Below are 24,126 nucleotides of genomic sequence, written 5' to 3'. Positions count from 1 at the left end.
ACGATGGCAAAAACTCAGAAAACAAGAGCGAACCCAGACACCCATTGAATATGTCCTTCCTATCTTGTACTCACACTTGCCTCGATATAAAGATGCCATATATATCTTTATGTTGAAATTCTTAGGTGGGTTTAAATATATGTGAGCTAACTTCTCCCCTCAACTACACTGAGCCTGCTCCTTACAGTAATATCAACTTAATTCACAAGAGTTTAAATAATGAAGGATGTAATCATTGACATTGAGACATGCTGTATTTTTGGATGTTTTGATGTTATGTAATCACATTATGGCCCATTATGAAGCTGACTGACCCTTGCAAAATGTCCTGTCCAAGGCTTCCACCGTGAAGAAGATAAAATGCATTGCTAAGAATATTATGAATTTGAAGCATGGAATTAAATGTTTCCCATTCATGGTTTTATTAAAAAGGAAATCCCAAAAATTCTCCAAAGTAATTCAACCTTCTAAAGGTAGAACCACATCCCCAGCCATTTCCAGGAGATGGGAACTGCATCGAAATGTTTTGAGTTAACTTTCTCATCATGAGGCCTCGTAAAGAGCACTGGTTAGTAAGACAATAAATGAGGATGTTTTAATTAGAAAGTGTAGAATCCAAGCACTTTTGCAGGAAAGAAGATGATAGCTTAAAAGAGACATCAGGAGACTAACAAAAGTTAAAACGCATTAAGTGGACACAGTGAACTCAGAGGTAACGTCATGGGATGTTTGAGAAGTGAACCAAAGAGGGTGATGAATCAGAAGGGGATGGGAACTAGTAAATGGAACTTACTCCCTCCGCTTCATATCAGAATCAGTTGTAACCCGCCCCGTGCCCAGGTAAATGAGATAATCCTATGCCCTGAAATGTTCCCCTATTACCAGATCTGTATGTGCCCAGAGAAGAGAATCACTATAATTAGGCAGCAAGAGAAGGCACTTGAGTTGTGACAAACTAGCACCGGACTTGACTGTGTTAGTCGAGAAGGCTCCTGTGGTTTTTACCTGCTAGGCCTCCATTTTACAGTCTCCTTTTTGGAGTTGCTGAGTGGAGCAAATGGTTAATGTGCTTGGTTGCTAACCAAAAAGTTGGCAGTTCCAACCCACGCAGAGGTGCCTCAGAAGAAAATCTTGATAATTTGCTTCTGAAAGGTCACAGTCATGAAAACCCTACGGAGTCACCATGAGCAGAACTGACTCAATGGCAGCTGATTTGGTTTTCGGTTTTAGGTGGTGCAAATGGCTAATATGCTCAGCTGATAACCAAAAGGTTGAAGGTTCGAGTCTGCCCAGAGGCACGTCAGAAGAAAAGCCTGGTGATCTACCCCTGAAACATCAGCCATTGAAAATCCTATGCAGCACAGTTCTACTCTGACACACATGGGGTCACCATGAGTTGGAACTGACTGGATAACAGTGTTGTTTTGGTCATGGGACGTCTCCCTTCCTCCCCTAAGATCAGGCCCTACTAATCACGTGATGCAGGCCTCAGGGGTTGTAAAATTGTGGGCATGTGACGTTAGTTGGGTTCACTGAGACTCAATCAAGGGAGTGATGTTGAAGAGATTTTCTGCCAGGTTTCTAAGCTGTAAGCATATTACCTGTAGTTACCATAAGGACATTACAAGAGGAGAATTGCTTAAGGATGATATCAGAAAACAGATTTCTGGTGTCTTGGATTAAGAACTTGAATCCATCTCTGCTAGAATCTTTATTCTGTTTCAGACTTCATCTTTCCAAGTTTCATCTTCCTGATATATGGGAACAAAAACCAAAACCGACCCCATGACTCACAGCAACCCCATAGAACAGAGTAGAACTGCCCCATAGGGTTTCCAAGGAGTGCCTGGTGGATTCAAACTGCCGACTTTTTGGTTAGTGGCTGTAGCTCTTAACCGCTACGCCACCAGGGTTTCTAAGGGGACAATAACGCCTACCTCACAGGACTTCTGTGAAGGTTTAGACCAGATAACATCATGTAAAGTGCCTAGTACAATACTTGGCACAGGCAGACAATTAAGAGATCAAAAATAAGAGATGATTGTGTTTAAAAACCAAAGCCAAAGAGAGTGTTTAGTGGTTTCAGGAAGGTGAAAAGATTTTCAACATGGCCACATCTCTCCCTTCTGTCTTAGTCTCTTACAGTTGCCATAACAAAATACTACAAAGTGGATGGACTTAAAGAATAGGAAATTGTTTTCCCACAGTTCCAAAGGCTGGATATTCAAATTCAGGATGTCAACAAAGCTATGCTTTCTCTGTGGGCTCTACGGGAGCTCTACCCTTTTCTCTTTACATTTCTGGTAGCCCAAGGTATTCTTGGCACTACTTGGGTTATAGACACATGCTCACATGCTGTCTTGTCCTGTGTGTGCCACTTGGTTTCTGTGTCTCTCCTTTTTTTTCATAAAATGCCACTCAGAAAGGACTGCGATTAGGATCCATCCTACTTTGTTAATTTAACTGATAACATCTGCAAAAGAAAGACCCCCCACCCCCACCCCAGTTCCTCAAACAAGGTCACATTCACTGGTACAGGGATTAGGACTTCAATATATCTTTTAGGGTGACTCAATTCAATTCATAACACCTTCTCACATGGATTCTGAGGTTGAGAAGCTGAAAAAGATGATTTTTGCCGTTCTCTGCCCTTAGCATACAGCTGCTGTAGGACACTAAAACCCGCTGCCGTCAAGTCAATTCCACTTCATAGCAACTCTATAGGACAGAGTAAAACTGACCCATAGGGTTTACAAGGAGCACTTGGTGGATTCGAACTGCTGACCTTTTGGTTAGCAGCTGAGCTCTTGACTACTGTACCACCAGGGCTCCGTTTGTAGGACACTAATCCCTACCCTAAGAATAGTACACTAGTATAGGGCACTAACACACACAAAAACTACAGCCGTAAACTGAGTACAGGTGTCCCTGGGTGGTCCAAAGGGCTAATGCACTTGGCTGCTAACTGAAAGATTGGAGGTTCGAGTCCACCCAGAAATGCCTCTGAAGAAAGGCCTGGTGATCTACTTCTGAAAAATCAGCCACTGACAACCATATGGAGCACATTTCTACTGTGATACACATGGAATCTCCATGAGTCAGAGTTAACTCAATGGCAACTGGTGTGTGCTGACTACAAGAACACCTACAAAAGTACACGTGTACATAGCACCCTCCTATTCCCACGGTGGGGATGGAGGTGGGCGGATTTCCCAAGGATGCCACCAAGGGCTTAAAGCGGCCTCATATCTCCTTATGCCTTCTTATCCCATGTTCCCAAGTACAGTAGAGAGGATCTGGGTTGATGGAAGATTACAAAGTCACTAAGGTTAAGCTTTCCATTTGAAATTCTTATCTAGGCACACGCCAATGCAAGAAGAGTGACATTTTCCACCTTCCCCTGAGTGCAGGATTTGTAATCCATTGGCTCAAATAATTTTAAAAATAAGCTTTTAATCATCGTGTCACTGGTGTGCAACACCTTTACATGAAGGCTAATTGTTGAGAAATAGACTACGGTGGATGCTTATACCCCATTGAAGCTCCAGCAAATTAGTCAATGGAAAAGAATCGTTATACATTCTCTTTTTAAGTACGATGCACATTGAAATCAGGGGCATTGGTTGACTCCTTAAACTGTTACTCTGAGCAAAAAAAAAAAAAAAAAGATTCTATAGAGGATTTAAAAATACACAGTCCTGAGGAGGATCCTTTGCTATGACCTTGAAAAATGAATATCTACAAATGAGACCACAGAATAGTCCCAAATTGTTTGGGGCAGAGGTTGGAAGGGAAAAAAGTTATGCAAGGGAAGTTTCTTAAACACCCCCACGTAACCTAAAGGGTGCAGAGCCAGTGGGGGGTGCTGGCTGAGTACCTCATGACGGATTGCAGTTCTGGAACGTGAGACCCCAATTCACAGAGGAAAGTGAGGCCAAGACTAATAGATCAAAGGAACCTCAGAAAAGTTGCAAAGCCTACTTCCCCTGCCTGGGAGGACCACAGACACCTTATCTGGCTTCTGTGAAGAGACAAGGGTCATTGGGAGCTAGAATTAGAAAAGGATGTGGGCTTCATCAAGTCTCTCCCTGTCTGAGCCAGATAAAATATCCTCTGGGAAGACTTCAGGAAATGCCCTGAGGGAACGACAGTTGATATTAGCTGAATGGGTGAAAGGGCACAGACAGAGATGGAAATATTTGGCTTTTTTTCAGCTGCGACTTAACCCAAAAGTCTTCAACATTTACAGACTCGGGGCAGAGTCCAGCGCTTACAAAGCATGACCACGAGGTGGCCTGGATCAGTAGTTGGGTCACCATGGTACAGGGTGCTGGGGAATGGATTTTTTTTTAAGTTCTTTCTACCTAGAGGCTTAGCTGTGGTAACTTGCAAGGAAGAAGTTCAAGTCCCCAATGCCTTAATAAATTTAGTAGGTTTTTAATTTTCTAGAGGGAGCCAAATTTAGGGAGGATAGAGTCTCCTCCAGTACCTCCACCTTCGCAGTTGCTTTCACGTTCCCAGATCATACCAAGTGCAGGCGGGAGCGGTCTTGAATAAGATATAAAGCTCGCTTCTTCTTAATGTGCCTTGTAATTTGCACATGTGCCACCATACTTTATTTATTTTCTTATTAATGGGCTTGAGTGTGTTTAACACCACAAGCCATAAATTGCTGTGCACTGGATTAGACTAAGCTTCTCTTTATGTCCCTGCCAATTGTCAGAAAGTGATATGAGGTCTGAGGTGCCTCTCCTCACTGGCTTCTTCTCTGCCATCCTCACCCCCCTGCCTCCATCCAACAACCAACCCCAGTCTCCATCTGCCAAAAAGAAAAAAAAAAAAAAAAGACAGCCTGGTTTCTCATTGGTGAGCTTGCCTATTGAGCAGCTCAGTTATTGAGATTAATAAGCTGCCAGTTTCCAAGGAAGACTAAGAAAACTGCAAAATTAAAGTGCACTGCAACGTGAAATGCTGCTGGTGGCCAGGCGGGATCATGGTGTCAAAAAGGCAAGGTAAAGCTATAAAATAAGCCTGAGCTTGAAAGGCTAACCTAAAGGTCTCATTAATTTCCATGTTGCCGCTGATGAGAATTTAGAGGGGGCGTAATGTTTTGCAATATGGAGAAATCAAGTTGCCTATTGATTTGAAAAGTGCTTCAATGCATGTGATTCACCCAGAATGATTTCTAGTTTTAAACCTCCCTCCGATACTCTAAGAAAATAAAAAAAAGAAAACAGGTTACCTTGGTTTAATATTCTCAAGATAAACTTGTCAGTGATCCTGTCAGGAAATTAATCCGTAGGTAGAAAAATCAATCTGAGAACAAGTTTGGACTAGTCTATAATTTTGTTGCTTCTCTGTGAAAACCTTATTTACTAAATGTCTTATGTTTCCATTCCCTGATATATATTACCAATAAAGAATCCAAATTAGACCAAGATCACTTAATCTTGAAGAAAAAAAAAAGGTGTGTTTCCTAAATCTTGGTGCCAAAAAAGATTCCTTCAGTACCACTCCCCAACTCACCATGCTCAGTCCTTTATCAGAGCGCTTACCAATGGGTTCCTCCCCATAGGAACAACCAAAGGAAAAAAATAAGTAAATAAACCAGTTGCCTTGAGTCAATTTCTACTCATCGCGACCCCATGTATGTCAGAGTAGAACTGTGTTTCACAGGGTTTTCAGTGGTTGCTATTTGGAAGTAGATCACCAAGCCCTTCTTCCGAGGTGTCTCTAGGTGGACTCGAATCTCCAGTCTTTTGGTTAGCAGCTGAGCGTGTTAACTGTTTGTGCCACCTAGGGATTCCAACAGTGACGTTCAAAGGACCACCCAATGGTCAAGCCAAGGTACCAGGGTACCAGGAGCTGTTTGCTTTTCTCTTACCAATTTGTTAAAGCCCAGTTTGGAAGATAAAATATCTACAAATCATGCAGTTAAAAAAGTCACAGTACTTACTTTTGCAGTGTTAAATTGTTCTCACAACTGATAATATGCAGAGCACTAAATCCCTGTAAATCAGCTCACACGTGTCGCATGCTGCCACCATCACGGAGCAGTGAGGCCTCAGATTTACCATTCCTGGCTTGCCTCCGATCCCACAGAGCTGCAGCAAAGACTCCTTTACATCTTGCCTGGCTGATGATGTTGACAGTGACTAAGTCTGTGTCTGGTAACAGACTAGAGTTCATTGCATAAATGATTTCTTGCCTTATGTCACTTTTAATATATTGACTTCACCATTTTCATGGCCTGGGCAAATTAATTTCTTTGCCATAAGGATAAACACAGATTTTTTGGGGGGGGCTTTTTCTGAAGTATTGGAGGTTCAGTGGTAGAATTCTTCCTTGTGGGAGGTCTAGGTTTTGATTCCCAGACAGTGCCCCTCATGCACAGCCATTACACATCTGTCAGTAGAGGCTTGAGTGTTGCTGTGTCGCTAAGCAGGTTTCAGCAGAGCTTCCAGACTGAGAAGGACTAGGAAGAAAGGCCTGGTGATCTGCTTCCTAAAATCAGCCAATGAAAACCCTATGTATGACCATGGTCCAGTCTGCAACTAATCATGGAGATGGTGTAGGACTGGGCTGTGTTTTGGTCCATAGTGCCTGTGGTTGCCATGAATCAGGGGCCAAATCCACAGCAGTTAACAACAACAAAGCACTACCCTGTGGTGGTTAAGGACATGGGATTTTTTTACAATTACTTTTTTTTTTTTTAATTTAGATGAAGGTTTGCAGAATAATCTGGCTTCTCATTAAGCAATTAGTACATACATTGTTTTGTGACATTGGTTACCAACTCCACAACATGTCAACACTCTCCCTTCTTGACCTTGGGTTCCCTGTTACCAGCTTTCCTGTCTCCTCCTGCCTTCTAGTCCTCGCCCTGGGCTGGTGTGCCCCTTTAGTCTCGTTTTGTTTTATGTCTAATCTTTGGCTGAAGGGTGAACTTTAGAAGTGACTTCATTAGAGAGCTGGAACAGTGTTTGGGGGCCATACTCTTGGGCTTTCTCTAGTCTCTGGCAGGCCAGTAAGTCTTTTTTTGTGAGTTAGAATTTTGTTCTACATTTTTCTCTAACTCTTCCTGGGACCTTTTATCATGATTCCTGTCATAGCAGTCAGTGGTGGTGGCCAGGCACCATCTAGTTGTGTTGGAGTCAGTGTGATGGAGGCAGTGGTAGTTGTAGTCCATCAGTCCTTTGGACTAATCTTTCCCTGGTGTCTTTGGTTTTCTTCATTCTCCCTTGCTCCTGATGGGGTGAGACCAGTGGAGTATCTTAGATGGCCACTCCAAGCTTTTAAGACCTCAGAAGATACTCACCAAAGTAGAATGTAGAACATTTTCTTTATAAACTATGTTATGCCAATGGAGCTAGATAAGAACGTGGGATTTTGAGTCAGGTAGATCCAAGTTCAAATCCCAGCTTTGCCATTTACTAATGGTTATGTGTAAATTAATCTCTCTGAACCTCAGTTTCTTCTTCCTTCAAAATGGGTATTGTAACATATGTCTAATAGAACAGGTAAAGGGATAAGATGGGATCATGTATGTAATGCACAGTACTAAACAAAAAGTATCTGATAAAGAAAAATTGTTATTCATAGACCTGTATAGTCATGTAGACCAAACCAAACCCACTGCCATCAAGTCGATTCTGACTGAAAGCAACCCTATAGGACAGAGTAGAACTGCCCCATAGAATTTCCAAGGAGCACCTGGCGGATTTGAACTGCTGACCTCTCGGTTAGCAGCCATAGCACTTAACCCCTAAGCCACCAGGGTTTCCAGTCATGTAGAAGAGTTGTTAAATTCACCATAATTTCTGGAGAGATATTTTTTAGCTGAGAGGAATGGATATATCCAACATGCTTTTATTTGTAAGTAGATAACTTTTCTGTCACATGTACTATTTTAGAATCAAAATAAGTTTGCCAATACAGCTACACTTAATTCTCTTGTTGTATCATAGATTTAACATGTCCAAAACGGAACTTTTATTTTCTGCCATCAAATCTGTTCCTTCGTCAGTAAATGGCATCACTATCTACCCAGCCTTCTACGTTAGAAAATTGGTTGTCATACTGACAATTTTTAACCCTCATCTTCACATTCTAAACCAGATGCCTTTGAGTCAGTTCTGGCTCATGGAGACCCCACGTGTGTCAGAGCAGAACTGTGCTTCATTCAGTTTTCAATGGCTGATTTTTTTGGAGGAGATCACTAAGCTTTCTTCCAGGGTGTCTCTGGGTGGACTTGAACCTCCAACCTTTTGGTTAGCAGCCAAGCACATCACCCAGGGATTCCCTCTCCACATCCTAAAACCCACAAAAGCCAAACCTGTTGCTGTGAAGTCGATTTTGACTTACAGTGACCCTATAGGACAGAGCAGAACTGCCCCATGGGGTTTCCAGGGAGCGCCTGGTGGATTCAAACTTCTGACCTTTTGGTTAGCAAATGAGCTCTTAACCACTACGCCACCAGGGCTCCCTCTACATCCTAACAATCATTAATTCTTGTTGATTCTACCTTCAAAATATACCTCATAGCTATGCACGGTCAGTACAGCCACCCTATTCAAAGCTACGACATGTTTCCTCTCAACTACTCCAATAGGTTCCAAGCTGGAACCTTTAGTCTTGCTATACCTTCCACCCCACCCACCAATCCATTCACTACTTGGCAGCTGTCCTAATTGAAAACAAAACAAAACAAAACTATATCTTATTATTTTACTCCTCAGCTTAAAATGCTTCAATGAATTTTCCATGTTCTTGGGGTACAATCCAAAATCTTGAAAACAGCCCAAAGCTTGGCCTTGCCTACCTTCCTAGCTTAGTGTTCCTTTCCCCCAGCAGGTCAATGTTTTTGCCACCAGACACACTCTTTAAGCTGATTAACAGCTACTCATCCTTTGGTCTCAGTTTAAATGTGAATTTGTCATGGGCCTGCCTTCTCTGTGATACCTCACATGGCACTCACGGCATTTGCTGTTACACAGCATTTGTATAATCACTGTTCCTCATCTATCTACAACCAGCTTAGAATCTCTGTAAGGGCAGGACTTCGTTTTTCTTCTTCACTGCTGAATTCTCAGTGCCTGGTGCCTGGTAGGTTCTCATAGACATATGCTGAATGAATAATGGATGCCATTTTCTTTTTTTTTTTCAACTTGCAAACTTCTTTGTAGCTTGATGATCTCAATAACTAAAATTACAGCTACTGGTATTTCAGGGCAATAGTAAACTCAGAGGGAAGTTTTGTCCTTTTTAGGGATTCTCTTTAGTGACCTGCTGCCTGCATAGATGTGGAGAGAGAAGCTTGCTTCAGCAAAATGAACAAAGGAAGGAAAGTTAGGTTCTGTCAGAGAGTTACTTTCTACTGTTTTAGATAAGAGAAGCTGACTTCAGAAACTCCCAAAGCAGCAGCCGGCCAGGAAGATTCTTGACCTTGTTGCTCTCAGCAGATGAAGGACTAGATAGGTGATGTCAACCAAGAAGAATTGCAAGTGGACTTTGTTCCAAGACCTTCTGTGGATAGGCTGTGAGGAAGGTGGCTGGTAGAGTACTTTTGTTATACATTAATTTGGGAAAAACAGTACAGACTGCATGCACTTATCTCCTCTGCCCTATGCTTGGTTTTTCTTGGATTAAAGCATGGTGTATACATGAATTGAATGCTTTAGGTATTAGAAATTTATATGCACTATTCTTTTAGATGGCTAACATTAATATGGAACTTTCCCTGTATGGTTTTTTGTCGGGTGTTAAATTCCAAATTTGTAGAGTCCTATTTTCTGGCTATGCCTCCCTAATCAGCACTTTCAATTCTACTTGTCATAGGAAAAAAAAAAAAAAATGGGAAAAGCACAGTCTAGTGAAGACCTAACATGCCTCATTAAGATAGATGGGAACAACAAAGAGCAATGCAGAGAGTCAAGAGCCCTGCTGCCCACCAATCTAAAGAAACATGTTGGAATTGGCTTAGAGTTTCTGGGGGTGGCAGAATGCCTGCTCATCACCTTCCAGAGTTATGGAATTCTTCCATTATACCCAGAAGTTTGTATTAATGAGAGTAGTTGTGCTGAAGCTGTAAATTTCCACTGCATTTTCAAAATGGTTGACTAGATCATGATCAATCTCCAGAATGTCTTCCCTTCAATGGTTCTCTCTCCTGGATGTGATTAACCAATTCTCATTTGATATTACAGACAGGAATCCTAACATGGCATCATGCCCCTAAAAAGAAGGGCTCCCATATTTACACTTTACTTTTGGGTAAGAGAATGACTCCAAAAACTCACACTATTTCAGCATTTGAATGAGTGAATATGTTCAGTTCTGGCTTATGGCAACCCCGAGTGTTTCAGAGTAGAACTGCACTCCATATGGTTTTCAATGGCTGTGATCTTATGGAAATAGGTCACCAGGACTTTCTGCCATGGTGCAGCTGGGTGAATTTGAACTGCCAACCTTTCAGTTAGTAGCTGAGTGCAAACTGTTCACGGCAACCAGGGTCCTCAGTTGCCAATACCATATGAAAAAAACAAAACAATGCAGAATGGAAAAAAAATGCTATAATCTTTGACTTTATTCCACTTATTCACTAGGTAAACTCCCATTCGCCCTTCAAAACCCAGCTCAAGCATCCTCTCAGTTGTGAAACTTTTTCTGACCATCCTGGAAGAGTTAATTCCTTCTTCCACTTTGCAATCACTATAACTTTTACACCTTCATTATTATATATATTGTGTTTATGTGACTATTTCCTTTTCTAATTGGACAAGTTTTAAGGGCAGGAGACATGTATTAATCACTATCTCCCCAGTATCTAACATAGTGCTTGGCATATACTAGGAACTCAGTAAATATTAGATAATTAGAGACTTAATGGATAACATTTAAAAGAGAAAATTAAAGCTCAACAATTCTACCGACTACTGTTGAAGTTTTCCAAAATGACCAGTTGTACATTCAAGTTCTATGTACTCAGTTCCATGGATGGAGTTTCAAATGTCTGCTGACTTCTGTGCCCTGCGCTTGATCTTTTCTAATAGTCCCATCCCAAAGGTCTGTATACTCCCTAATCCTTGGCTTATCTCACTTGTTTTTTTCCTTCTGATAGGCTTTAAGGTTTTAGAAAGCCTATCTGACCCCCAAGTTTTATCCTTAACTTGCCACTGCCAAAACCATCATTCAGAAGACCTAATCCTTGGAGAAATGCCAGACAGCCAAGGGATCCATGGAAGGACTCTACAGATCAGAAAGTAAGTTCTGGGAGAGCTTTCTTCAGGAAAACAGAAATGTGATCTGCTTGGTTTTGTTGGACCTCTCTACCAAACTCTTGTCAAGGAGAGAGTTTGTTGGAAATGATTGTTCAATAAATAAATCTTCTGGAAAACCAATTGATTATGTATGAAGCTGGAATTTAGGAGCTATATTTATGTGGTGTGCATGTTCTTATCGCCAAGGGAGGCTCCTTGTGAGGAGCAGACACTCTTGATGGATTTTGCCACATAAATGTAATAACTAAGTCAATAAATGTAGCTTTCTGTTGTGAGTTCATCACCCATCAGACATCTCACTACCTTATGTTTTGGACAGGAATCACTGAAGTTCCAGCCAATGTGGTTCATAATTTACCATCTCCCTGAAACCCTAGACCTATTGCAAGTTATTTTGCTGCTCTACACCTGGTTTCTCCACCTTTAAAATAGTGATAATAATAGTTCCTTTCTACCTCACTGGTTTGCTTTCAGGCTTGACTGAGATAAAGCAGGTAAAAAACTGATGCTTGGCATATACAAAATACACAATAAAAACTGGTTGGTAATGGTGATGTTGGTCCTCCTCTTTCCATCTCTTCTGTTTTCTATGACAACGACTCTTACGCTTCCCCTTCATCTCTTCTTCTACCATCACCACCTCCTCCTTCTCCGTCTAGTCCACTTCTTGTAAACTTTATACTCAGTAACTATTTTTCAAACAATAGCTTGTTACTGTAAAAATATGCTGACTAACGCCTGACAAACTCTATGGAAGTTCATAAATATGGGGAGTAAAAAGACAGGAAATCTTATCCAGCCTTTAAGATCACCATGAACTGCAACAATACCCTTGTCATTCCTGAATCAAGCCTGGTGGACCAGTCAGCTTTTAGCCATGAAACCTTTCAGCAAGGCTGTTTACCAGTGGGTTACTATATCAGTACGGGTTATTAAATATGTATAATATATGCACATATATTCTGACTGACTTCACATATTTTAAGATTTAGAGATTTAGATTGGAGGAAGAGTTAAAAATAACCTGTAACTGTCAGAAAACAAAATTTATTAAAATTTGGAATTATTTTAGTGACAATGGTATATTAATGTTTGAGGTGTTATAAAAAAGGAGACTTGCTGGCTCTTTGGTTAAGGTATCAGCTGCTAACCAAAAGGTTGGCAGTTCAAATCCACCAGCCACTCCTATGGAAACCCTATGGGGGCACCTCTACTCTGCCCTGCAGGGCGACTATGAATCGGAATTGACTCGATGGCAATGGGTTTGGTTTTAAAAAATACAGATAAGAAACAACACCAAATGCTATGGCTTTCAAAATTGTTTGCAGAGATGTACGTGCAGGAAATTCACTGGAAATTTACTAGAAAGATTACAGATTATTTCTATCTTTCCTCAAACCTAAGTTGTTAAAGTTTAAAAACTATTTGAGAACTTTTAAAGGGTCGATATGAATCAGCTCCTCTGTCTGTTTAGTCACCATGGTGCTTGTGAACAAAGAAAAAATAGCAATTGGAGCATATACCATGAAAACGTCTGGGGATGGAGCAACAAGGCCACTTTCAATATCTGGCCCACCCACACACAGCCTTCCCTGTCAATTACACTCCAGCTAGCCACGCTATGACTGATGGGCCCGCCCTTCAGGTCATTATGGTGCGTGTGGTTTTGGAAGACAAGAAGCGAAGGTGAAAAAAAGGACAGAAGCAAAGGCTAAACAAAACAAACCCAGACCTGGAGATCCACTTCAAGGTCTTTCCTTCTAACGTAAGTGCTGCACCTCTTTTCTTGTTTGTTTTTGTACATTATTGTTTGGCCCACAGGCATCAAGCTGTTAGTGTGTACAGGAGGGATTAAAGTGAGACTGCATGTTGGATGAAATATAAATTAAAACTATACTTCTGTCAGTCTGGAACCAGGGATTGTTTCTCAAGGTCTCCCCAAACACTTAATTTCAAATGAGTCTTCATTTATTACTTCAAGAAAGGCCAAATGCATAATTTATTAGCCGCTTTCAGTCAATATACCCTTATAAGCATGTTTCCCATGAGCCTTTGAGTAAAAATATGTTATGCTAATTCTATTAGTTGGGTACACAAAAGCTGTCTAAGAGAGTAAACAAGCTTTAAAAGGAGACACATGTGAACAAAGAAATACCTATCAACTTGCTGTCCAGGGTCAAATTACCCAGGGAACAACAAGGAGGTTGGTGAAGCTTGTGGCATTATTTATGCCAAGACTGTCTCCCCCACTAGAACTCTAAGTCACGCAGGGCCTATGTGTAGGTGACTCTGGCATAGGGTGATGGGCACGTGTCCATGATGGAAATTTACTAGAAAGACCCGGGGACTTACCGGGTCTCCAGTGGCACGTTGCTATTTAGCACCCAGCTGTCCTGAAGCTGAACAGACTCCGGAGTGGTTGCCAGGTCGTTGGGCGCGGGAGCCGGGGCGTGGATCTGACTCCTCCGATTGGTCAGAGAATTCCTGTTGAGGGAGTTGGCCGAGGAGTGGTGATGAGACAACGTGTGGTTGTGAGGAGGTGGGAGAGGAGGCCTCAGAGTCGACTGGCTGTGGTGGTTTGGAGGACCTGGAAAAAGAAACAGCCGTCAGGGTCTGTGGGTCACAATCTCAGGTTTGCATTTTGCAAACCTGCAGAGCAGAGTTGAGAGCTAAAGTCTCTCTGTTGACAATTGCTGAAAGCTGCAAACTAGAGAGACAGGTAAGACAGCATAAAGCATCCCAGAGTGAGTTACAGATACATAATATATTTTAATGTTCATTTATCTGTAGGCATCAAATGAAGAATGATGAGAAACTAAGTAAAACCAGGCTGTTGGAGGTAACCAGTGGAATTATCAGATACATGTTAATAAGGCAATGAAAGTAAGATGATGTTCGAGAGGCATCACTGTTACATGTCCCTAGTCCATTTCCCGGTAAACCAGTACACTGCACACATTCTTCAAACATACTTAATCTTGCTACAGGTAGTAAGAATATGGTATATTGTAAGTCAGTGGTTGTTGTTGTTAGCTGCCATTGAGTTAGCCCCCCACTCATGGCAACACCTTGTACAACAGAATCGGACGGCTGTTATCCACAGGGTTTTCATGGGCTGCTTTTCCACAAGTAAATGAGGTGCACTGGCCGGGAATGGAGCCCGAGTCTACCGCACCGAAGGTGAAAATTCTACCCCTGAACCACCAATGCCCACTTGAGTCAGGGGGAACAAATTTAAATACTTGTAGGAACCAGGCAGGAAAGTGAAGTGGGCCATTTGTGGACTGAGGTAGAACAGAGAGGGTGGGGAGCAGCCACCACTGACTCCAGGCACCTGTGGTCATATGTGAATGAGGGAGGGTCAAGGCAGCCATATATTCTGGTTCTTCTAGGAAAGCTGAAAACCTGGAGCTTTATTTAAAAATTTCCTGAGTTTTTAAATGTAGACAGTTATCTCCAATTAAAACATACACATGTGTATGTGGGTGTATACATACATATTTAATTTTTAAGTTATCATTTATTTAAATTTCCAACAAGATGCACCTGTGAGCCCACTCAGATCGGCAGGCTTCTAACTTCTCCTCTGAGAGATGAACCCCGAGGATTCAGTCTCTGGAGGAGGTTGTTTTCAAACCATGACCCTTATTCCAAATTGCATCCTGTTTTCTAATACAGGAATCCTCTCTCCTGGCAGGGAAATACTCACAAAGGAAAACTATACCTTTGCAAATATCCCCTTGTAAAAATCACCATAGATGGCAACGCCACACAGGGTTTTCCTAGCAACCGATTCAAAGTCTGCGACGTGAAATAGTTCCAGCGTACTGAAAATGAAAGTAGGTCCCTAGCTCTGTGAGTCTATAATTTGGTATTAATGGCTGGCGAAACATGACTTTTAATTTGTGTCCTTTGAGAAAGTTTTTTGAAGCCTCCAGTCAGGGTTGGCAGCTCACCAGGTGACTGCTGTGCCTTGTCATTTTGGCCCCTGCCAACTTTTCAAAGCCTCAGCCCCTGCTGTCTCGGCTTTAAGATGTTGGCTCAAGTCATTTAAACAACCAATTCGACACAAATTTCAACTACTTGTCTCCGTATGTGGCCGAGCTACATCTCCAAAAGGTGTAATCTACGTTCTAGGGTTCCCACGAAGCCCGCAGAAATGTTCCCAGGGAAAGACAACGTGTCAAGAAGATGCTAGGTTTGGAGAGAGCATCGTGACCAATAAAAACAAGAAGGAAAAACAGGAACGAAACTGGTTTCTCAAAGTTGGCATCTCCGAGCTGAATTACTTGGGAGATCTTTTGTTGTTGTTGTTGGATGTTTAGAAAAAGACAACTAAAACAAACCCCAGGGGGAAGTGGCACTGTAGTGTTGTAAAAATTTTAAATCTCGTCCTCCAAGTGAACTCGTAATTCGTCTTTGACATTATGCATCAGTGACATTTTAAATATATCTTTGGGGGGAGTTTCATAGCTGTAGCAGGCTATTATATTTTCTGGCATTGTTGTCTGCCTAGTAATGTATTATTACTTAGTTATTTAGCATTTGTCTGTCTTGTATTCGTGGAAAGAGGTGGTGGAAGAGGTGAAATGATGTAATAATGAGCCTTTAGAGATGCCATCCAAGCCCCTCGCACATGGCTAATGAATTTTCATGCCTTTCTTTCCCCCTCTTTTAACTCCTATCCAAGTGATGTCATTGTTCCCCATTATTCAGGTAATTATCAGAATTGCCTCGGGAAGATGAGGTGAATCAGTGTAGTGAGAGCCCACCCTCCCCAGCTCCAAGCTCTAACTTCCCATCTTCCTCCACCCACACCCCCAGCTCTCTAGACCACACATTTTCCCAAAGTACAAAGAAGCCATGTGTTGGACTGAATTCCCTAATTGAGATACCACAAGCCTCCTGTTTCTTGTCAGTTCACTCTGAGCTAAGGCTTCCTTGCCTACTCCAGCTTGGGTGGCCTGCTTTGTCTGTCTGTGTTACGTGTGGGCAGAATTCCTACAGATACCTTTGTGCTCATGATATTCCGAGGCTGATGTTGAGAAGGGCATGGAAGGGCTGACTTGGAGGCTGTGGTCAAGTGCACTGTAGGTTTTCCAGTAAAATGGAAGGGATGTCAAGATCTTTTCTTCCTTTTTTCCCAAAAGAGAAGGCCTAAAGATTCATGAAGGCTTCTGTGTGGCACAGTTTGCATTCAGCTACCAATTGAAGTGGGCAGTTTGAACCCACCCAGTGGATCCGTGGCAGAAAAGGCCTGGTGATCTGCCTCTCTAAAGATTACAGCAAAGAAAACCCTATGGAGAAGTTCTGCTCTGTCACACATGGTGTTGGGGGCCAACTTGACAGCAGCTAACAACAGAGTTTCATGGGGGAAAAAGAAGATGAAAGAATACTTAATTCTCCATTCACCTTGACCTCCTATAAGTAACATGCTATTTCTCTGCAAAGAAATCAAATTATCAGAAACAATAATAAAAATTAGAGAGGGTCCCCAGTATTGGAAGATGTTCTTCTCATTACCTTTGCTCATTTCCATGGTGACATTATTCTATTTGATCATTTATCTATCTATCCAACGGTCATATTTTAAAATGATATGTAGAAGATACACAGAAAGGATGAGTACCATACACAGTGGTAAATACTACCACTTGGATCTATACCGAGTGCTGCGGGGGCACCTATGAGGGACATTTAGCCAGAGGTGGGAAGATAAACCTAAAAAACTGGGGTCAAGGATTGGGTCTGCCTCTTCTTAATAGTGGGAACCTGGGCAGGCTACCTCATTTCTTTAATTCTCGGCTTACTCATCTGCCAAATGGTGAAAACAGCAGTCACTACCCACTATGGTTGCTGCAAAAGTCAAAAGGGAACGATGGATGTGAAGAACTAAACATACTCCCTGATGCCTGGCAAGTTTCCAAAAACCCTGTGCATAGAACATTGCTCGGTTCTCCTGAGGACAAAAGCATCTGCAAGACATAACTGCAGCTCTCAGGAGCCCAGATTTGAGTAGAGGAGATAAGCCTAGTCTTCCTCTATCTAGGACAGAAGTCACTACCTGGAAGCCCCCCAAGCCAAAAGCAGCATGCAGTGCATTTGGGTAGACCTTCATCAGTACTTCCTAAAGTAAGATGCAAAAGTAAACAGTACCAAAAATTGAAGTCAAAATTCTATACAGTGTTCCAGATTTCTGGTTTCTCTTGAGAAAACAAAATCCTAAGTTTGTACTCCCTCAAGGCAACAACTGGAAAGAGCTGAATGCTGTTGGGTTGGGCTTCTCTAGGTCGCCACCACCTCTAACACTCCGTGTGATCTTAATCTGGCTGATTGCTTGCATTTATGCTCCCACTTGGTAGGCGTTTGGGTTTTTGACTCCTAGTTTATCCTGAGAGGATACTGGTGGTTCAGTGGTAGAATTCTTGCCTTCCATGCAGGAGACCCAGGTTCTATTCCTGGCCAATGAAATGCATGCACAGCTACCACCTGTCTGTCCGTGGAGGCTTGCATGTTGTTATGATGCTGAACAGGTTTCAGGGGAGCTTTCAGACTAAAAAGGATGAGGAAGAAAGTCCCGGTGACCTACGTCAGAAAACCAGCCAATGAGAACTCTATGGATCAAAATGGTCCGATTTGCAGTGAATCATGGGGACAGCCCATGACTGGGCAGCATTGTTAGCTGCACCACTAGCAGCTAACAATGACAACAAATAACAAGTTTAACCTAAGATACCCCAATAATTTGTATGTTGGGTAAGGTACCTCTAATGTGACATCTCTATGATTACTAATGATCACAAGCACGTTTCGCATTTATCAGTTTTCATTAAAGTCATCCAGTGTACCGCCGGACGTGAAGGTTTTCTGTTTTGAAAATGCCAGCAATGGCCTACAACATGTCTCACTGCTTTCCAAGAGGCCAAAATACATGAAAAGCCTTTCTCCATGATAACTGATGTCTTCAATTTGTGGTGAAACAGAAATGAATAACTCAGCTTGATGAAGGAAGCCTAAGGTCCATTTTAAGTTCCACACATTTATTGTGCTTAATTAATGTGCGTATTATTAATGGTTCTTCTACTACATAAATATAAAATAACATAATAATGCAATTTAGCCATGAAAAACTATGTAACACAAGTGGTTACATGGTATTGACCTAATAAGTATGCTATTAGCAAGCAAAAGTCAACTGTCATTAAAATCGTAATGCTGACTTATTATATTGCACTTGGTTTACCTGAAGTCGAGAAGTTGGAATTTATTTTTAGGACTGTGCAGTTTTTAGTCTTAGGAAGAAGGAAATGCTTTAGTAGGTCTTTACTAAAAACTAGGGAAGGAAAGGTAAGGCTCCAAGAAGGGATAATAAATTTATAAAGATAGTGCCTTTTTTATATTTAAAACTTAAATGCTTGAACAAAGGCTACTGTGTGTCCATAGAACGTCCTATGCTTTTGTAGTTTTAGACCTGCTATGGGATAGTTGAAAACCCTGGTGGCGTAGTGGTTAAGTGCTAAGGCTGCTAACCAAAAGGTCGGCAGTTCGAATCTGCCAGGTGCTCCTTGGAAACTCTATGGGGAAGTTCTACTCTGTCCTGTAGGGTCACTATGAGTTGTAATCGACTCGATGGCAGTGGGTTTTTGGTTTGGTGGGATAGTTGGTGCCAGAATTTTTTTTTTTCTTAAATCTTAACAGAGCTGCCATTCATATATTCTGTTCTTCCTAAATGCCAGTTGGTTGACAGCACTGTCTTAAGAAAAATAAAGCAATTCCTCTTTGTTGGAAGTTAGATATGGAGGCTGCAAAACCTGGGAGTATTGATTCCTGTGTTGACTAGACTGGAGTTACTCAATGGTGTATGCCAACAACAAATGCCCACATTTTAAATAACATGTAATGGAAGAATTTTCACTGGGGCTAAGGAAGTAAGTTGTTACTAATTGACTATTGTCATGGTATTCTTCCTAAATAAACAGCCAGGGAAGGCATTTAGGCTGGGTTTACTCTTGCCAAAGGTAGGGGTGGGAGGGCAGGGACAAACTAAGACAGTCTTGTCTTGCTTTATAGTATACGCCAATTTTTCCTGATGATTAAAAATGATGATAAATGTAGGAAACAAAATATAAAGTAGGGGCCTGCCTAACTGCCTATAAATCACTCATTCCGGGAAAATGGCATGCCAACTGTTGCTCTTTAAAAATTTCAGCCCTCTCAGACATTGAGATAATAAAGTAATCACAAACTCACTGCTTTCTTCTATTGAACTACCTCTATGGAACAAGTTACATCTTGGTAGCAATTTAAAGATGCTAGAAATGGGGATGACATTGGCAGTCTCTACTTGATGAAAACTGGTATCAGGATATCCAGTTGAAATTTGACCTTGAAATGGGAGCCAGAGGGAATCAGGGGGTGAGGACCTTCAAGAACAATAATTGCCTCTGGTTAGAACTAAGGAGGATGGAATTTATTGCAGAGGACCAAGCTGGTTGTCTGGTTTCAATCCCTGCTTGTCCATTTACTAGCCATGTGACAACCAGAAAACTACATTTGTTTCTTAGTTTGTTTCTTCATTTGTAAATAGGGATAATAATTTTACTTTTCTCATATGGTTAGTAACAGAATCAAACGAGAATATAGTTGTAAAAAGCCTAGCACAATCCTTGTATACAGTAAGCTATTAATAAATACTATTATAATTATTATATGCTCTTATTTGTTATCCCAAAACCCACTGCCATCGAGTCAATTCCGACTCACAGCGACCCTATAGGACAGAGTAGAGCTGCCCGATAAGAGTTTACAAGGAGCGCCTGGCGGATTCAAACTGTCAACCTCTTGGTTAGCAGCCGTAGCACTTAACCGCTATGCCATCAGGGTTTCCTTATTGTTATAATCAATATATTTATTATATTAATCACAGTATTATGGATTGAATTTTGTTCCCCCACAATACGTGGTGAAATACTGACCCCTGATCCTTTAAATGTGATCTTGTTTGAAAATAGGTGTTTTCTTGAGTTATGTTAATAAAGTTATACCAGAGTAGGGTGGGTCCTAAACCAAATCGCTTATGAGTTATAAAAAGAGCAGAATGGACTCAGACACACACACAGGAAGAAGACAGATGACATGTGAGGACAAGCAAAGGAACGCCAAGGATTGCCGACAGACACCAGAAACTAGAAGAGAGACCAACAGGAAAACATGGCCGAGACCTTGATTTAGACTTTTAGCCTCTAGAACTGTGAGAAAATATGTTTCTATTCTTTGAAGTTACCCACTTGAAGAATTTCTGTTATGGCAGTACTAGGTAACCGAGATACATAGTAGTGATGATTATGGCTCTGGGGAAAATGATGAGTGCTTCCTAGGGCACTGTGGGCCCCAGTTTTCCTAGATTGTTAAGGTAGCAGCCCTTGGAGGGGATTGTGAATTGAACTGTGTCCCCCAAAAGATATGTTGAAGTCCTAATCCTTGCACCAGTGACCATGACCTTGTTAGGAACTAGGGTCTTTGAAGATGTTATCAGTGAACATGAAGTCATGCTGGTCCTAATTCAATCTGAGTGGTGTCCTTAATAAACAACAAAAGAGACAAGGCACAAATAGAAAACGGCCATGTGAAGATGCAGGCAGAGATGAGAATGATGCACCTACAAGCTGAGAAACACCAAAGATTGCCAACCATCACTAGAAGTTAGGAGAGAGGCATGAGACAGATTTTCCCCTGCAGCTCTCAGAAGGAGACAACATGGCTGACACCTTGATTTCAGACTCCTAGCCTCCAGAACTGTCAGACAATAAATTTCTGTCCTTATAAGGCACCCAATTTGTTGTACATTGTCATGGCAGCCTTAGGAAACTAATACAGAGAGAGCTATCAAATCAACATAGGGGGGAAAACCACCAAACTTAGACCCCTCCACCTGCAAATTCTGCCACAGAAGGGCATAGGAACTAAGTAACTTGGCCAGTGGCATTAATATAGGCAGTCTCACGAGCTTCTCCCTAAGAGCTCACAAAAATGGAACTTGGAATTTGGTGGTGTTCCACTTCCATAAACAAAACGATTGGTATTAGTAACTGCAAAATGGTAATGTTGGCAATAGCTGCTCTGTGTTCAGCTTTCTCTGTGTGTCTGGCACTGTTTTAGGTGCTGTGCATAAATCATTTCCATGTATTCCCAACTCGCTCCTATGGGATAGGTTGTCTAACTATTCTCATTTTTACAGATCCAGCAAGTTAGGTTCAGAAAGGTTAAACAATGTTCCAAAGGCCACATATCTTTGTAAGTGGTAGCACTGGTATCTGTCCCCAGGTCTGTATGATTCCAGAGCTCCGGGTCTCTTTCCCATTCTGCCATATGCAAAGGGGCACAAAGCACAGAGAACACTCACACAGAGAGATAACAAGGACCCCTGCCCAGGCTTACACATGCCCTAGCAAATACAGAGGAAAACCGGCTTGGTTTCTTTGTGCATTTGTTTAAATGGCAGAACCAAATCTTGTTGAGGAGTTGGAGGCGCTCACCTGCCTCTAAGCTCTGCCCCACACACTGCTGCTTGATTCAGGAGAAATAGGCCAGAACAGTCAAACTGCAAGGCAATCTCCTTTCTGGGCCTTCCCCAAAGGCCCTCCCCAAGCTTCCTCCTCTTTGCTGCATCCCTGACTCCCATAACCAGTGGCAGGAGGGATGAGCAGCAATTAGGTCTGTCAGAGGCAGAAACAAGGGCGTGCTCACTGGCTCATTCCCAGCTCACCCTGCCCTGCCCTGGCTGTGGCTACTAAGCTCACAGGCTGGGGCAGGGATGGAGAAATGGGTCCAATCCAGACTCCTCCTCAGAAAGAGATGGAAAGAGATTTACTTACTTGTCTCTAAGTATTGGGCTCTTGGACATTGGACTTGCTCCCTCCTTCCCTGCCTTAACACCCACTGCATAATATGTTCCCTAAGGGATGCACTTTTATTTTCTATCTCTGATTTGTGCACGGTATTGCTGTCTCTATAGGGGAGATAGCTGGAGGATTTCTTGTATCTGGCCACTATTGCAGCAAACTACAGCTGTAGCCTTTCTCCACATGTGGAGTGAAGGAGAAAAAGGAAGGATCAAGGAGCGAGCCAAGCTCTGTCCTGCTTTCTGCATCTCCTGGCACTCTGCTACCGCTCTGGCTGGTGCCGCACAACCTGGGCTCCATCATCCTGTGTCAGGGGCCTACCTGGGGTGGGAGTTTGGACTGAAGACAGAGCTGGAGAACGAAACAGTTGTGCTCACTCAGAAGGAATGATTTAGTAGTTGTCTTGCTTACACAAAATATATGACCTCAGAGGAAAAACATTCCGGGTACGTTCACAATGACACAGAGCAACATCACCAGGCAGAGCCATGGGAATCGCAGTCACAGGAACAATCATTGCAAGGCTTATAAACCAAAGTTTTGTCACCTCTGTGTAAACTCATGAAAGACTAGGGTTTAAAGGGACATCTTAGATCATCTAAGGATGATAACCCATTGCCATCCAGTCGATTTCGACTCATAGTGACCCTACAGGACACAGTAGAACTACCGCCATAGGGTTTCCAAGGCTGTAATCTTTACTGAAGCAGACTGCCACATCTTTCTCCTGCAGAGTGGCTGCTAGGTTCGAACTGCTGACCTTTCAGTGGTTAGTCAGTGCACCACCGGGGCTCCTATGCCTCCATCTAATAAGCACCAGGTTCTATTGCTGGCCAACGCACCTCACGCACAGCCAAACTTGTCTGTCAGTGGAGGCTTGTGTGTGCTGTCATGATGCCAAACAGGTTTCAGCCAAAATTCCAGACTAAGACAGACTATTGATCTACTTCCAGAAATCAGCCAATGAAAACCCTACAGATCACAACAGTCCAATCCACAACGAATCAGCGGGATGGTGCAGAGCCAGGCAGCATGTCATTCTATTGTGCATGGGGTTGCCCTGAGCTGGGGGCCGAGTCAAAGGGAGCTAACAACAATAACAAATGTGATAAACACTCTACATAGTTCATCTTATTTAAAACTTATAAGAACCCTAAAAGTAGGTATTGTTCTCCTCTATTTTAAAGATGAGGAAACTGAGGCACAGAGAGGTTAAGTGATTATAAGTCTCCCTCCTTAAGTTTTGTATTTAATTGTAATACATCTGTACCCCTTCTGGGAGCTTGCCTTGCACACTGGGTATGTCTCATTCATATTTCCTGACACACAGTTTTATATTATATGACACTCTTGTGTTCCTCACTAGATTGTGACTTCCTCTAGGGCGAGGAGTTCAACTCTCCTGTTTAAACATCCCCAGCACAAGGCTACAGTGACTGGTACAGAACTGGTGCTCCATGAGCGAAGGAATGAATGAGTGAATGAGTAGGTAAATGAGTGAGTGAATGAACCACTCATGTCCCTGGGAGGTTATGTTTGCAGAGCCTCGGAGGAGAGGGATCAGAGCAGATTTCTGTCTCTGTGCTTTGAGCATTCCCGGTGATTGCTGGAATCAGTGATGGGCCCTTCCTTTATTCCCCTAATTCCTATTGTCCTTGGGAGGTCCTTTAATAGGATGACAGCCCTATCAGGGGTGGGGTTGGTGGGGTAGGAGAGTGACTTTTGATCCTTTCTGTTTCTTTTCCTGACTCTGCCTGACCACGTATTCTCCTTCTTCTTCTTCTTTTTAATAAAATGGTTTTATTGAGTTATAATAAAATTTGCCCTTTTAAAGTATACAATTCACTAAGTTGTGCAACCATCACCACTATCTAACTTGGCCCGTACCCATTAGCAGTTACTCCCCCGTCCATCCTCCTCCAAACCCCCAGCAACCCCTACTCTAT

The 24,126-nt window shown here is 42.3% G+C and overlaps 1 protein-coding gene across 4 annotated transcripts in view; it reads right to left on the bottom strand.

Moving 5' to 3' along the window:
• Positions 1 to 24,126, bottom strand: part of TENM2 (teneurin transmembrane protein 2) — a 1,384,955-nt gene that overhangs the window by 323,157 nt on the left and 1,037,672 nt on the right. For all 4 annotated transcript variants that reach the window (XM_049874278.1, XM_049874280.1, XM_049874279.1 and 1 more), the window contains one exon: positions 13,632 to 13,866. In XM_049874278.1, coding sequence (XP_049730235.1) covers positions 13,632 to 13,866 — 235 coding nt within the window. The remainder of the gene's footprint in view (positions 1 to 13,631; positions 13,867 to 24,126) is intronic.

The sequence above is a fragment of the Elephas maximus genome, chromosome 2, assembly GCF_024166365.1.
Source record: "Elephas maximus indicus isolate mEleMax1 chromosome 2, mEleMax1 primary haplotype, whole genome shotgun sequence".
NCBI classification, from domain to species: domain Eukaryota; kingdom Metazoa; phylum Chordata; class Mammalia; order Proboscidea; family Elephantidae; genus Elephas; species Elephas maximus.
The sequence above is the reverse complement of the archived record's forward strand: the minus strand, read 5'-3'. Positions and strand labels throughout refer to the sequence as shown.